The sequence below is a fragment of the Nelumbo lutea genome, chromosome 2 (genome assembly GCF_056320005.1).
Source record: "Nelumbo lutea isolate HS-2025 chromosome 2, American lotus-T2T, whole genome shotgun sequence".
Taxonomy (NCBI): domain Eukaryota; kingdom Viridiplantae; phylum Streptophyta; class Magnoliopsida; order Proteales; family Nelumbonaceae; genus Nelumbo; species Nelumbo lutea.
Genome location: NC_142685.1, coordinates 23938894 through 23954837, shown reverse-complemented (window position 1 = coordinate 23954837; position 15944 = coordinate 23938894). Strand labels below are relative to the sequence as shown.

Below are 15944 nucleotides of genomic sequence, written 5' to 3'. Positions count from 1 at the left end.
TAATTTTCGGAAAGAGTAGTGGTGTTATTGTAATTTCAATAAATTTTAGGGTCACTTTTGTAACTCAGCGAAAAAATGGAAAAAGTTGAAAAGCTCTGGCAAATTTATATTAGCCTGCCGTGTCACTTAACTAGCTCACATCTTTTCAACGTTACAACAAATATTGACCGTTGATCTGATCCATGAGAATGATCTCAGCCGTTAAATCTCTCATCCTTTACTCCGAAATAGTCGAGGTCTATTGAATGTTGTTAGGGCTTTCATCATGGCAAGAAAACGTGGTGGGTTGATCATAGATCGGACGGATGAAATTAATCGAGGTCGTCGTGTAACGCAGTTGCATTTTTATTTCTTTTAATTTTGTGTTTTTTCGTTCTAAACCCTAGGCTTGTAGACCCGATGAAACCCCAACTCATCCTCATTTTTGACGGTAAAAACTGAAATTTCTGGAAAGATCGACGAATTGGTGGGTTTGCATGCGAAAAAGGACGGATTTGAAGCGGACGATCGATGTTTCCTGCAAATAATTTTCCGATCGGAGCGTAGAAATGCTTCACTCCAGGCGATTTCCAGGTATGATGTTCTTGCCCTTGTTTTGGTAGTCGATTCATTTTACTTGTACGAACAGTTTGGATCTTGATGGAAGATCGCTTTGTTACATTTGCATATGCCTTTAGGGGTCAGTTGTTGGAGTTTTATCTGATATTGGCTTCCAAATTCTGGTGTCAGATCTGAAACTAGGGCTTGGATTAGCGAAACATGTATGATAGAAGATGAAAAATTGGGGGTTTTGGTTTTTCTTATGTGGTTCGAGGTTTTGTAGATGGAAAATAGCATAGACAACTCTCATGCCTCTGAAACTTCTAAGAAATCTAGATCTTTGGATCTTCGGAGCCTCTACGTTGATAAAACTGAGGTTTCTGTTCGTAAGGAAGGACCCGCAGGTGGAGTGTTGAAGGGGAAAAGACAGGAGTTGGTAGATAACGAGTTAGATACTGGGCAGGGGAAGAAGAAAAGGAAGAGCCGGAAAGAGGTTTCACTCAGTAGTTTTGAGCCCTTTAATAAGAACAGAAAGGTTTTAGATTCAGTACAGGGCAATTGTTTGAATTATGGATCCCCAGATTCAAACAATTCCAATTCGAAGTTAAGGAAGCTACTTTTGGGCCCGAAGAATCAAGCAAAGAAGAAAAATACTCAACTTCTGGGGAACGGAGATATTCAGACTTTGAGTAGTTTAGGCAATATTTCACATAAATTGGATGATAATATCCCAAAACGACCTCGAGGTTTATTAAGGCGTAAGAAATTCCAAAACAATCATGACTTGGACCAGGTGGGTGTATCAAGTAGTACAGTCAGCTTTGATGCACAGAAATTTGAGTTAAATGGCAAGTCTGTCAAGATAATTCCTTCCTGTGAAGGAAGACTGAAGAAAGCTTTAGGTGATTTAAAGGAAAATACCTCCAGTAGGGCAAATCCAGCTCGGTTTGTGAAGCTAGATGATATCAGTGCTCTTAGATACAATGGCAATCCATCCCCCAAAAGGGTTCACAAGTATCAAGGAAGGAGGTGGGAATCAGCACCAGAGAAGCAAAACCATATAGCTGATAACTCTGACAAGATCAGTGAAGATTTGCAAGAAGATGATGAGGAGAACCTTGAGCAGAATGCTGCAAGAATGTTGTCTTCTCGGTTTGATCCTAGATGTACTGGATTTTCTGGGGATAGCAAAGCTTTGTCTGCGTTACAATCTATGGATGGGTTATCATTTGTGCCATCAGATCATCAAGGTTTTGATAGTTGTGGGGCAAATCATTCCGGTGGGTCTGAATCCACCTCTGCTGATGCTGCAGGCAGGGTGTTGCGTCCTAGGAAACAACACAAAGAGAAGGGCATTACAAGGAAGAGGCGACATTTCTATGAAATATTTTTTGGGGACTTAGATGCATACTGGGTTTTAAACCGGAGGATCAAAGTTTTTTGGCCTTTGGATAAGAGTTGGTATTTTGGCATTGTTGATAAATATGATCCAGAAAGGAAGCTGCATCATGTTAAATATGATGACCGTGATGAAGAATGGATTGATCTCCAAAAAGAGAGATTCAAACTCCTGCTACTCTCCAGTGAAATTCCTGGTAAATCTGGTCCACAAAAATCAGTGCAGAGAGATAAATGTGTGCATGAAGAAGATGTGAATCCAGAGAATGACAATTGTATAGGAAGCTATATGGATTCGGAGCCCATCATCTCATGGCTGGCTCGATCAACTCGCCGTGTCAAATCTTCCCCACTTGGAGTTCTGAAGAGGCAGAGAACATCTTGTCCATCTGAAAAGCAAGTGCTACCTATTGCTAATGATTCTGCTGGTCCTCCACCATATAGAAATGAGTTGTTTAGAAATTCTGTATTGCCAGATAGATTATTTCATGGAGAATTGGCTGCAAAAACAACATGTAGTACCACATTCTCCAATGAGAGAAGGTTACCCTTTGTTTATTTCAGGAGGCGGTTTCACAAGAAAGGACAGGGATTGGGCTGTCAGTCTGAAGAGACTTCTGGATACAGAAGTGCTGGTGGTTCTGTTAGCTCTCTTGCTTCTGTTGTTGACAGGGTAGGGGCTTTGGATAAACATGATGTTGCTCTCCAAGTCACTGGTCTTAAAGATTTGAGACCTCTGGGTTATGATAGCATATTATGGTCTGGTGAAAATGTTGGGTTGTTGAAATTGACTGATCTGTTGCTGAAATTGAAACAAGTGAAATTGAGGCTAAGCTTCTTCCCTCGATGGATCCACATTCTTTCATTTGAAGCAGAAAAAAATTGGCTGTTTCGCACTGTAATGCTGCTTCATTATGGTACAATAATGACTTTATGGCCAATGGTTAATTTGGAAATGCTTTTTGTTGATAATGTTGTTGGGTTGAGGTTTATATTATTTGAAGGCTGCTTGATGCAGGCAGTATCTTTTATATGTTTGGTCCTGACTGTATTTCACCAATCCAATGAGTATGGGAACTGTGTAGATCTTCAGTTGCCAGCAACTTCAATCAGGTTTAAGCTTTCAGGCTTTCAGGATCTTGGAAGACACTTTGTGTTTGTTGTCTACAACTTCTTGGAGGTAGAAGTTTCGAAGTGGCTGTACCTGGACTCTAAACTGAAGAAATACTGTTTGATCAGCAAGCAGCTTCCTCTTCCTGAATGCACATATGATAATATTAAGGTCCTTCAAAATGGCAGTGCTTGGTTGCGAGTTCCTTCCATTTGTGAGGGACCCATCTCTCATGAGGTAACTGTTTTTTATTAATTTTCTTTTCCCCAACTTAGTTGCATATGATCTGCTTGGTTTGTGCCTTGTTTCCATTCCCCCTTTCTTTGTTATAAAATCCCTTTTATTTATTTTTTCTAATCCACTTATATTTTCTGCTGAGTACAAAAATAGTTCACTAAATGTTTAAAAAATCATCATAATTTAATCCTTTCTCATCTATATGAGGTGAGCTACTGAGCTACATAAATCCTGTTTTGCCATTCCAAATGTTTTAACAATGCTATCTGTTTGCTTTATCTAAAGAATCATTATAGTTTGGTGTTAACTTCATATTCTTTTGGCTACCAACCAGGGTGTAAGGAAGAGATCTAGGCATGCTATTTTGCAAATGGGCATCTCCAAAGAATTAGCTCGTATTGACTTAAGCTGTTCAGATTCGAATTCCAATGGGAAGCATTGGCGACTTCCTTCTTTTGTTCTTTCTTTTGCTGCTGCACCTACTTTTTTCCTTAGCCTGCATCTCAAGCTGCTTATGGAAAATAATGTTGCATCTATGAGCTTCCAGAACCTCAATTCAATGGCCTTACTGGGGAGCGTAGACTGTGGCAATTTGGCATGTGACGATAGCTCTGGTGTTGAGGATATCCCTAACCAAGTGCCCAAAATTGCTATTGAGAATAACAGTGGGAGTACCTTGAATCCAGCTGCTAGGTGTAGACAGTTGTCTTCTACTAAATTGAAGGTAGAGACTGATGCTCTCTCCATAAGAAATGATGGTGATTGGATAGAGTCTTCACAGATATGCTTAAATGGTGAGCTTAATGTTACTGGAACTTCTGTAGGTCCCAAGGGTTCAGGGAAGAATGAGATTGATGGCACTATTGGAATGCAAGGTCATCTGTGTCATCATGCAGGATCAGAACTGCTTGCTGAAAGATCATGGCCTTCAGTTATGGAAGATCATTCTTCTCCAGATAAGACTGAAAGCAGGTGCTTCTCTTCTTTGGATGGTGTTGATATTCAAATTCCATATACTGGGCAAGTTGAAAGTCATCCTTTTGATGGGGGAATGCAGAATAATCAGCAGTGTACTTCTGGTTCAACATGGATTATGAATGACTTTGGCATTCGGAGTCCAAACCCCACTGCACCTCGAAGTGTATGGAATCGGAACAGACATAGCATTGGTTCTCCATCACTTGGCTATCATTCAAAAGTGTGGCCTGATGGAAAGGCAGACTTTGTCCTGAATGGCTTTGGGAATGGTTCTAGGAAGCCAAGAACTCAATTCTCATGTTTATTGCCGTTCAGAGGTCATGAATTTGGCTCAAAGCCAAGAAGCCATCACCGCAAAGGGCGCCCACATAAAAGGATTAAGACTGACAATGAGAAGAGGATGTCTGGTGGGTCTAGAAGTCCAGAAAGACACCCAGAATTGTTATCTTGTGATGCGAATGTTTTGATTACTGTTGGGGACAGGGGGTGGAGAGAATGTGGGGCACAGGTTGTGTTAGAGTTTGTTGATCATAAGGACTGGAGGCTTCTGGTTAAACTTTCAGGGGCTACACGGTATTCATATAAGGCTCACCAGTTTCTGCAGCCTGGGACAACAAACCGCTATACTCATGCTATGATGTGGAAAGGAGGGAAGGATTGGATCTTGGAATTTTCTGAGAGGGGTCAGTGGGCCCTTTTCAGGGAGATGCATGAAGAGTGCTACAATCGAAATATTCGTGCTGCCTCCGTTAAGAATATCCCCATTCCTGGGGTTCGCCTGATTGAAGATGGTGATGATAATGCAATAGAGGTACCATTTATTCGAAGTTCATCCAAGTATTTTCGGCAAGTTGAGACTGAAGTTGACATGGCTATGAATCCATCACATGTTTTGTATGATATGGAAAGTGATGATGAGGACTGGATTTCAAAACAACAAAGTTCTTTGGATGTTGATGGGAGTAACCTGCCTGAGATTTCTGATGAGACATTTGAAAAAATAATGGACATGTTTGAGAAAATTGCATATGCTCAGAAGTGTGATAGCTTTTCATCTGAGGAAATAGAGGAGCTCATGGTTGGAGTGGGGCCTGTTGATGTTATTAAAGCCATTTATAAGCATTGGCAGCAGAAGAGGCAGAGGAAAGGAATGCCTCTGATCCGGCAATTCCAGGTAAAAGCACTTGAGTCACCCATAATAATTAATCATGCTTTTCATGTTTTGGATTGCATATTTCCTCGTGGAATCTTGTTAGTGATAAAAAACCTTTCATGGAATTTAACCTCATTCTTTTGAGAGAAAAATTAACTTGATATAGAAAGAAAAGAGAGTACATGAGATGATGTACAAGTCAGGCTACACACAGGTTACAAAGGCATATTTCTATCACTGTACAAGTTATCCCTGCATATACCAGATTTAGCCAAGCTATCAGCTACAGAGTTTAATTCCCTAGGAATCCAGCAAATGTTTACAGATAAGGATTTTAACAAATCTCTTTGTTCAAATAGTGAGCCATTCTCCAAGGTCCTCCTTCCTTCTCCCCAAGCCACTTTATCGTGTTGCTGGAGTCTCCAAATTTAACCTCATTCTTGTTGCATGCTTCCACCTTATTTCCTCTTCTCTCTTTATCTCTCTCTCTCTCTCCCTTTAATAGTAGAAAGAAACCCCTGCTATTAGAGGATAAAAAAGCATGGAATGTTATAGATACAGAAAGCATGAAGAAAAACAAAAACAGAAACAGTACAGAGCATAGTAGGGTTAAGGAACTGGACAATGATATTTCTCTTTCATGATGTGTTTGCATTTGGGCCTTTGGGGGGTAGATACGTTTGATGTATTTTCTTTTTCTTACCCATCTTTTTGACCCTTTGTGGGGCTTGGAGATGTTTAATGAAGGGGTTGTGCTGCTGGGGAGTTTTTTCATCTTGTGACTACTTGTCATTAGGGGGCGGGGAGCAACATGGTTCAGGTTAACCCGAACCAACCCAAAAAGTAGGGTAGTTTATGGTTGATGCTTTGGGCAATGTGACCCAACCTGAGCTCTGACATGTCTTTATGTTTGCATTGTATAAATATGTCTATGCATGTGCATGTGCATGTATTCATACATCCATGCATGTATACATGTATTTGTATCAATAATTTTAAATTTGAAGGCAAAGATTTTTTAGTATAGCATAAGAGTGGTACTCCTGAAGTACCATAACTTTGTACCTACATATATGTCGTTAACCTAATTGAACAATCCTAAGTTTAAGAAAGCTTAAGAAGTGAGAACACTTTTTTAAAGCAAATAGAAGTGAAGGAATTGGGCTAATTCGAGCCTAATCTGAGCCCAATCGATCCCAACCTAATCCAAAGTCATCTCTTGTCTAGAAGTAAAAGGGGATTCAATACTCTTGGCTGGGGGAGGGGGAAATAAAACCCTGATACTAATACAATTGATTTCTCCCTACTCATCGTCTTGTTAAATTATCATCTCTGCTATTGGCTGATCTTGGTACGTACCTTATAAAACTTGCTCCTTGCTCCCTTGCCATCTTCAAAACCTATGTTTTTCTTCAAAAATGGCACAAGGGCGATCCTCCATATGCTCGAGCCTTTCTTTCTCAAAACATATATGCTGATATCGTTGAGAAGCTTCCAATCAACTTTGAAGGTGAGAAGAAAGAAATCCCAAAGCATCCCTTAAAACTAGCAATAAAAAGAAATCCCTTGAAACCTGTCAATCAATGATCAAGTGAGTCCATGTCTCTGTAGTGCAAGGTGTGAAAGTTGGTTTCTCTCTTGGTCTTGGCAGATTGTTTGTCAAAGGAGACTCACATGTTGTTGTTGGTTGGATGCTTTTGTTCACAAGTGGACTGTGTCACCTGATTAGAGAAGACCCCTGCTATCAAGTCTGTGTAGCTTGTTCAGACTTCAGATGGATCCCAAGATCAGCAAACTCTATGGAACATGTCTTGCCTAGAGAAAATGGGTGGGAGAGCACAACTGTATCGGGGGCTTTAAACTTTATGTTAGAGCTGACACAGCCCAGGCCCATCATGCCCGAGACCCAGTCCAGGGTATTCCTCAAATCAACCGTTCAATACCACCTCTGAAATTTGTTTACACATACTGTCCACGTCAGGAGAGCTAAACATGATTCTGTTAGCGGTCACTATCCTTAGCTACGTGAAGTATAAACATCTTGTAATAAGCTTGGAAAAGATATGAATGAGAAATCCTATTTCCTCCTTCTCTTCTCTCTTTCTCTCACTCTCTTCTTCCTCTTCTCTTTTCCGTTCTGATCCATTTCAGGAGGTTGAGCTCCCTCGAACCAGCTCATTGCAGTATTCCTCAACTTGCCGGATAAGTTACCTATTACTTTAAGCCCCGGATGGATGGATTGCATTGCTATGTAGTCAGTGCTATTATCTTCCCCTATTTGAGGCCCACTTATGGTGTATCTTTTCCTTGTTTGATTTTCTTTTTATTAACCATTAGTAAATATTATTGATAAAGTTCATTAAAAAGTCTGTCTGATCATTTTATGGATCCCTCCACCCCCAAGAAAAAGTAAATCCAGTCTTCCTCCTGTGTCCCACTTTGTTTATCTAAACCCTTGTTGCCTTTTTTTTTTTATGTTTGGTGTGCTTGTATCCCCATAGGGGCCTTATTTATTTATTTTTTATTTCTTTTGAATTTAAGCTTGTTTCCTATAGCCACTATCGACATAAAACTTCCACTCTTGTGGGAATAAGAAATTCCCAAATAAATCCCTGAAGTTTTTCTTCCCTTCTTGAGACATGGAATGCCATCTAATGGGTTTATTGTTTGTCTGACCGTGAATACCAGGTTGTGTTTTTGCTTCAATGTGTGCTTGCCCCTTGTTACATTCATAAGTGCCTGTTTGGGAGGGCTTTCGGGGGACAGCTTCTGGCATTCCAAGCTGGGTTCCTCACAGGAACACCAGAAGCTGTGTTTGGTGAAAATCTGGAAAGCTGATCACTTTGTTCTAGACGCCAGAAACACAGCTGAAATAGGAAGCTACTCCTGAACATGGGTGCTCAACCACCAAGGCTGAATCACCAGACCTCGCCTCCAATACAGAAGCCCTCCCAAACGGCTCTAAATCTTCCAAGTATCCATGTGCATCATGCTTCATGAGAAGACACAATGGAGCTACTTATTTTGTGGTCAAAGCCCATAGTCATAGGTTAAGGTTGAGTGTTCCAATTTTCCCTCTTTTTATCCGAAAATTCCCTCATTTTAACTGAGATGTGCATATAGAACCACACTTTCAAAATATTAGAGAATTAAGTGAATATTTATAGTTTTATACAATTTGGACATGTATTTTATTACAGAACCATGCTTACAAAACCCATCAATTGAGTTTGCTATAATAAAAATATTTGATCTTCTCATTTTATATGTGTCATTTCTAGACAATTTGGCCAATTTTGTCCTTGGTTTGATTGGTCATGCGCAATATTTTAAGAGGTGTATGAGGCCTACACCTGGAGGCATGCTTCAAGGTGGAGCCGCAGGGCACCTCAAAATACCCTGAGGCACATGCTGGAAGCGTTGATGCCTCTGAGGCTTACATCTCAAGTGCATGAGGATTGAGGCATATGCCTCAAATGCCTCTGAGGTGTTCATGTTTTGTGTTCTTCTTGATACAAAACGTCTTTCATAAAAAAAAAGAATTCCCCCTCCATCTGTCTGTCCGTCCGCCCGTCCTCTTGAAGAGGCTTATGCCTCCTTATGCTCAGGAGGTTTATGCCTCTTGAATTTTGAACTATGCCTTTGAATAGAACCCAGCCCACTCCACCTGCTGGGTGTGCTCCAGATCCGAGTCCAGACAAACCTAGGAACAGCCTTGGTACCCCACCACCACGCTTGACCTCGCCAACTAAGCCTATCATTTGGTATGTTTACCTTAGAAGGCCACATTTTTTTTTTTTGATAGATACCTTAGAAAGCCACATTAGGCTACTGGGGATAACTAACTGCTCATGGTTTCACATGTAAAGCTTTAAGTGTTAGCAGGGCAATGGAATTGGCATGAGAAATTTCCCACTATTCTCCTGTCTTATACTTCTTAAGAGGTTGAGTCACCCTCAATGGCGACTCTTGTGTGAACAGTAACTCAACAATTGGTATTAGAGCACCGATCCATGCCCAACACCAGACCGGTCTCAATGGAAGACAATGTAGATAGGATTGAGGTTAGCTTACACAAATTTGAAGGCGATCTGGGAGATATCAAGAGGCCCTATTGGTGATGATGTCTCAGCAAAACAGGACCAGCACTGATGGGGGAAGAGATCCAGATAACAAAGCGTCCACCGGCAGCAACAATCGAAAAATGGTGAGTGCTCAAAGAAAGCTATGTGGCTGCGCTTCCCAACTTTTTTGGCGAGGATCTGATGTCTTGGATCTTCAAGGTTAGTTTTAGTTCATGAGATGCTGGCATACCACAGGGTCATCATTGCCTCCATCCACCTGGAAGGTGCAGCTGGTTCTTCAATGGACCCCAATATCAACCAGTGGTTTAGCAGATCAGTTAGCAAAGCAAGGGGTAAATAAGGAAAAAGTGCTTTTGGGCTAATTTGTAAAGTGAAAAGTAACTGATGTCCTTTGATTGAGTTTGTGTGGGGGTAGCCGAGGCCACCTAGAAGCTGTATTTCTCTCTGTTTTATTAATAAATTTTCCGTTACTGATAAAAGAAGAGGTGAGGCAATATCATGGTTTCAATGGTACAAAATTCTCACCCCCATGTTACCTGGTCTGATTTCACGGAGTTGTGCATGCGATTTGGGTTATCAACCTACATCGATTATGATGAAGCTCTGTCGAAACTGAAGCAGACCACCCATTGTTCATGAGTATCTGTGGAGTTTGAGAAGCTATCAATCCGTGTCACTGGCTAGATGGAGGCCTTGGCTGGAAGCTTTGTGGGAGGCCTCTGGGAAGACATCTGCTTGGGAGTCAGAACTTGGCGTCCCATGACTGTCTGCGGAAGCTGTTCTAGCTCGTATTCAAGAGGAGAAGCTGGACTGACTTAAGAAGGTGAATCAGAATTCTGGCCTGCTCTTGAAGACCCCGCCGGTTTGGGTGGAACCCACAATGGTGAAGAATAGTGGGACTGTAGGCCCAAGTAGCATGCCCTTCAAACGGTTAACATGGGCCAAGATGTAGGCTCAATGTGAGAAGGGATTATGCTACAACTGCAAGGCCCAAGTAGCATGCCCTTCAAACGGTTAACACGGACCACATTGAGGAAGGTATGTCCACTAAACTTGATGAGATGGGCCCTTAATGGGTTGGAGACCCCAGGAATTTCTCTTCAGGCTCTCATGGGCCGAAATTCAACCTGGATCATGAAGGTAGAAAGGAATGGGCTGGGCTTCTGAGGAAATGGACCACATTGAGGAAGGTATGTCCACTAAACTTGATGAGATGGGCCTTGGTGGGTTGGAGACCCCAGAAATCTCTCTTCAGGCTCTCATGGGCCGAAATTCAACCTGGACCATGAAGGTAGAAAGGCATGGGCCAGGCTGTTATAATCTTGATTGATAGTGTGACTTTAAATTTCATTAACATTGGGCCGGCAAAACAAATGGGCCTTGTTATACACTCCACCGAGCAATTCTCAGTCCAGGTGGCTAATGACCATAAGCTGACTTGTGATGGCCTGTGTAAGGGGGTGAAGTTGAAAATCCAAGGGAAACGGTTGACAACCGACCTATATACCCTAGATTTCAGCGGGACAGACATAGTGTTAGGGGTGCAATGGTTGTGACTACCGGGTCACGTGGTGTGTGACTGGAACCACCTCACCATGGAGCTTTAGTTGAATGGGGTGGATCATCTGTTATAGGGGATTAAACCGGGAATGGTGCCGTTAGGAAACCAAGAAGCTGACCTGAAATGCTGCCAGGGTCCAATAGCTTGTTCTTGTGCAATTGGGCCTCATCATGACAGACCCAATCTTTCCTGCAACTGATGGAAACAAAAAAATAGATCTGGACCAATTGTTACAACAGTTTAAGGATGTTTTTGAGCAGCCCAAGGAGCTTCCCTCGACCTGAGCCCAAGACCATTTCGTTCCCGTACAATCCGGGTCCCCACCAGCTAATGTGAGGCACTACCGGTGTCCCCACTTTTAGAAGACTGAAATAAAGAAGATTGTTTAGGAGATGTTGGACAGCAAAATAATTCAACCCAGCACCAGTCCATTCATCACTAGCCCTACTAGTCAAGAAGAAGAAGGATGGGACTTGGCGGTTTTGTGTGGATTACCGGGCCCTCAACCACATAACCATCAAGGACCGGTTTCCCATTTCGGTTATAGATGAGCTCCTAGATGAGTTAAGGATTGCACATGGCTTCACATGTAAAGCCTGTAAGTATCACCAAAGCAATGGAATTGGCATGGGAAATTTCCCACTATTCTTCTATCTTCTTCTACTTCTTATGAGGTTGAGTTCTCCTTGAAGCCGACTCCTGTGTGAGCAGTAATTCAACAGCCTCACACCTCCAGGTAGTGGAACACCTTGCGTCACACCTTCATTTTTTAAAACATTGGCCATGCTCATGCATTTGCAAGTTTGTTGCCTAAATGTGAAGATTCACATTGCTTCTATCTTTTGTTCCATTTTGGTGGGTGGAACATTATGAGTACTTTTTGCGTGAGCATTGTTTGGTTCAAGTGGCTTCTCCCATTTTTTATGTCATGCAAAATATTCCAAGAGGGTCCAATAAAAAAGATCCTAGAGGGCAGAGACGCAGTGCATTGATCATGTTTAAGTCTTTAAGACAGCCATCTCACCATCTAGGTCATTGGAAAGGTGAGCTATAATCAAACTCCAACATCATTTTGTTTTATTCTCATTCTTTGCTATATTACTCATATATTCAGTTTTATCAAAACGTCCACTTTTAGTTGCTGTAATCTTGCTAAAATGGGTTTGAATGAGTAGTATTTGTTTTAGTGATGAAAAATACTAGTTTTTTCTTTCTTTCTTTTTTTTCTTTTTTTAATTCCTTTTGGAGGTCTACACAACAGGGGGGGGGGTAGTCCATAACCCCCTGACCCATGTGCAGGCGGGAATCGTGGGATTCGATCCCTAGTCTCTGCTACAACCAGCAGGATACCTTACCAACCAGCTGGTTGGCACCTTGCAATATCTTTTATTCCCTATTATCTTCTCTTTGTATTTGGTGAAGCATCTTTTTTTCTGTGTATTTGTGTGTAAAACCAACGGCAAACCTCTCTGGCTATTGATTCTTGCAAAATGTCCTGTAGCATCATAGCAAGCATGGCTTCATCACCCTCTTCTTTGCTTACAAAACTTTCAAATGCTGTTATCTTAAATCATTGATCTGGGATAGCTAGCTACTTAAGATTGGTCCTAATGTTCCCTTTCTCTTGGTGCTCCCTTTCTTCAAGTGTTGAGAGATATTCTTGAACTCTAGCACCGACACCAAGTAAAAAGTCTTTTGGTTTCTTAATTGGCACCACTCCTTTACAGAGTTTCTTAGTTCACATTCTGGTCTTCGATCCTTCTCACATTGTCAATCTGTTTCTTCAGATTCTATCCCTTCTGTTTCCTGTACTTGGCTTGAGTTGGTGAAACTTCCTACCTGACTGATGAAGAAAAAAGAGGGTGGAGGGGGGGTTCATAACAAAAGAGCTTGGCATCCATCACCCTCACCTAATCAGGAACTGGAATGACTAATGAAGAACAGTGAATAGATCCTCCAGGTATTTAAGCAAACCTCTATCAGAATAGAGCCAGGGGATTTTTGATGACCTGTCTCTAATATCTTCTGGTGTAGGGTTTGCAAAAGGTAAAACCAACAGTGATTCTCCAGGCTCCATTTTTCAATTCCCCATCTTTTCTATCCTTGTATAGATGGCACTGGTTCAAAGGTTGATCTGTACCACAATACTGAAATACTGATTTCAGGGCTCCACAGTATTGATTTGAAGGATTTACTTTCCTTTAGGCTGCATTTATTTCTTTGTGTAACAAACATATTTTTTCAAAGTAAAAAATACTTCAGCTATTATTTTCACCCTTTTAGAAAAGAACGGCAAGAAAATAAAGTTTTTGCTATAAAAGAGTGAAAATATGGCCAAATATTTCAGCCTGAAGAAATTTCCGTACATTTCACATTGACAATTGGAGCTTTGAGAACTTAATTTATCGAGTAAAATCTTATTTTTTTACCACTTGTTCTGAAAGGCTGAACCCCAGGTTGGTTTGATTCAATTTAAATGGTTAGATCCATTTTACTGTAAGAACTTTTTTGTAGCCAAGGTTCAAAATATCGATACACCCCTATACGGTGGAAGGGATATATCGGTGGTACTTTGGACATAACGCTCTACTTTTTTTCGTGAGTCTTTTTTTTTCCCCAAATTTTGGGATAGGGGTGGGAATAACTTCTAAAAACAACCTTAAAAGCAATGTATCGGTGGCTATATGGGCTGATAATACATTGCAAAAATATTATTGTTGTTTGTAGCTGCTTATTAAATTCCCTGCTATTTCATTTATCTGTTTGTTTTTTCTTCTGGTTTTTGTGAATGATCAATATATTTTTTGGGAAAATTCCTTATTAGTACCCTGTACTTTGGGCCTAGTGCCACTTTGGCCCCTGAATTTTGAAACGACAGTTTAGTACCCAAAATTTCAAAACATGCCAATTTAGTACCTACCGCTAACCAACCGTTAAGTGGCATTTGAAAAGACACATGCCCTTCCAGTGTCATCTAATTTTCTTTATCAACCATCCAAGTGCTCATAAAAAACGAACAGTCCCAAATCCTTGCCTCTTCTATTCAAGAAAGTTGGGTTCACCAGAATGCCCACTGAGATGTGACCTCAACTTTCTTGAGTAGAAGAGGCAAGGATTTAGGACTGTTGATTTTTTTTGTCAAGGTTTGGATGGTTGGTAAAGAGAATTAGATGACATTCAAAGGGTATTTGTCTTTTCAAATGCCACTTAACGGGTTAACAGCAAGTACTGGATTGACACGTTTTGAAAGTTCGGGTACTGAATTGTCGCATTTTAAAGTTCGGGGACCAAAGTGGCACTAGGCCCAAAGTACAGGGTACTAATTGGGAATTTTCTCATACTTTTTGAGGTATTGCTTTGTGAAGTACAACTTCTAAGTTTCTTCCCTTTTGTTTGATCCAGCCTCCTTTATGGGAAAAGTACCAAAAGGAAGTTAAAGAATGGGAATTGGCAATAAATAAAATACACCTCCCTAATGGAGGGAAAGAGAAGGCTGCAATAATTGAGAAGCCACCTATGTTTGCTTTCTGTATGAGACCACGAGGTTTGGAAGTGCCAAATAAAGGTTCAAAACAAAGGTCTCAAAGGAAGGTCCCAGTTGGTGGGCACAACAATGCCTTCTCCAAAGATCATGATGGCCTCCAAGTTTTAGGTAATTTATTCCCTATTCACCATCAACTTCATGTCGGTTAACATTATTGTCCTGGAATTATGACAGTTGCTTTGTAAATTTTCTTGTGTTGTAGCAGGTAGAAAATTAAATGGGTTTTCCTTTGGAGAGGAGAGGGTGGTTGTTATTGGCCAGAACCATGAATCTTCAGATTCTTCCCCATGGATGCAGACAAGAGTGTTATCACCCCGAGATGCAGTTAGCATTAGTTATTCGTCAATGAGCAGTGATATTTCTGAGAGGAATCATCACCCTAAACTTCACAGAAACAAGTCAAAGAGGGCAGGGACGTTTCTGGTTCCTGGTGATTCACAAATGAAGTCATATGATCAGAGAATTACTGATAAAAGAAATGGGGTAAGCCGATGGAGCATGGGTTTCCCTGAGTGGCCTAGCCAGAAGCAATACCAACCAGAAGCATCCCAGAGACGTAGAGTTGAACAGCTGTCTGCCTCTGATCTTGATGAATTCAGGTTGCGGGATGCATCAGGTGCAGCTCAGCATGCGTTCAACATGGCCAAGCTCAAGCGAGAAAAAGCTCAGCGGTTACTTTACAGGGCAGATCTTGCAATCCACAAGGCTGTGCTTGCACTTATGACAGCTGAGGCATTAAAAGCATCATCTGAGAAGGAATCCACTGATGATGGGTAGGTCCATATGAATCTAACACGACGTGGACATAATTCCAGTAAGTCATCTCAGGCAATGGCAACTACTTTGGTTGCCAGATAGGAATCTGTGCTTTTGCTTGAGTGAGGCAGCCTTACGTTTGCTGCTGGACGCGGAGTTTTAACATGGGGGACCATTCCAAGTGAACTCTTGACAAGGTGCATGCGAGCAATGAGTCAGGAGGTGAGGCAGTTTTGTTGCACAGTTTCAAAGCCTCCCCCCAGAAACATTTCCAATGTCGTATAGTATTTCTTATTAGATGGGGAGGGTACTAATGACCCTGGAGGCGGAAGGAAAAGGGTGTGTAGAATTTTTGTTGCTTATCCTTGTACATAATTTTTTTTCTTTGTTCTGGTCAAATATTTGGCAATGATAGTGCAATTGACCAAAATAATACAGTATACCCTCTGGAATCAAACAAAAATATCCATTTGCCTTGATATTTTGGACTCTGATTGGGAGTGGATGTTGGTCTGTGGGGATTTACTTCTATAAGTTGCAATGGGGGTATGACCGGTTGCCCAAGAGAAAAAGAAAATTCA

The 15944-nt window shown here is 41.3% G+C and overlaps 1 protein-coding gene across 3 annotated transcripts; it reads left to right on the top strand.

The window, feature by feature from the left end:
* Positions 1 to 377: 377 nt before the first annotated feature.
* On the top strand, positions 378 to 15842 carry LOC148869236 (uncharacterized). Of its 3 annotated transcripts, none has more exons than XM_088970645.1 (5): positions 378 to 573; positions 730 to 3286; positions 3621 to 5438; positions 14466 to 14715; positions 14813 to 15842. In XM_088970645.1, exons 2-5 carry the CDS (start codon positions 824 to 826, stop codon positions 15382 to 15384), a joined length of 5103 nt encoding a protein of 1700 aa, XP_088826771.1. In that variant the 5' UTR covers positions 378 to 573; positions 730 to 823; the 3' UTR covers positions 15385 to 15842. The 3 variants fall into 3 exon arrangements, with proteins under 3 accessions (XP_088826771.1, XP_088826768.1, XP_088826769.1); XM_088970642.1 differs by having other exon boundaries at positions 14810 to 15842; XM_088970643.1 differs by having other exon boundaries at positions 385 to 573; positions 678 to 3286; positions 14810 to 15842.
* The last annotated feature ends 102 nt before the right edge of the window (positions 15843 to 15944 follow it).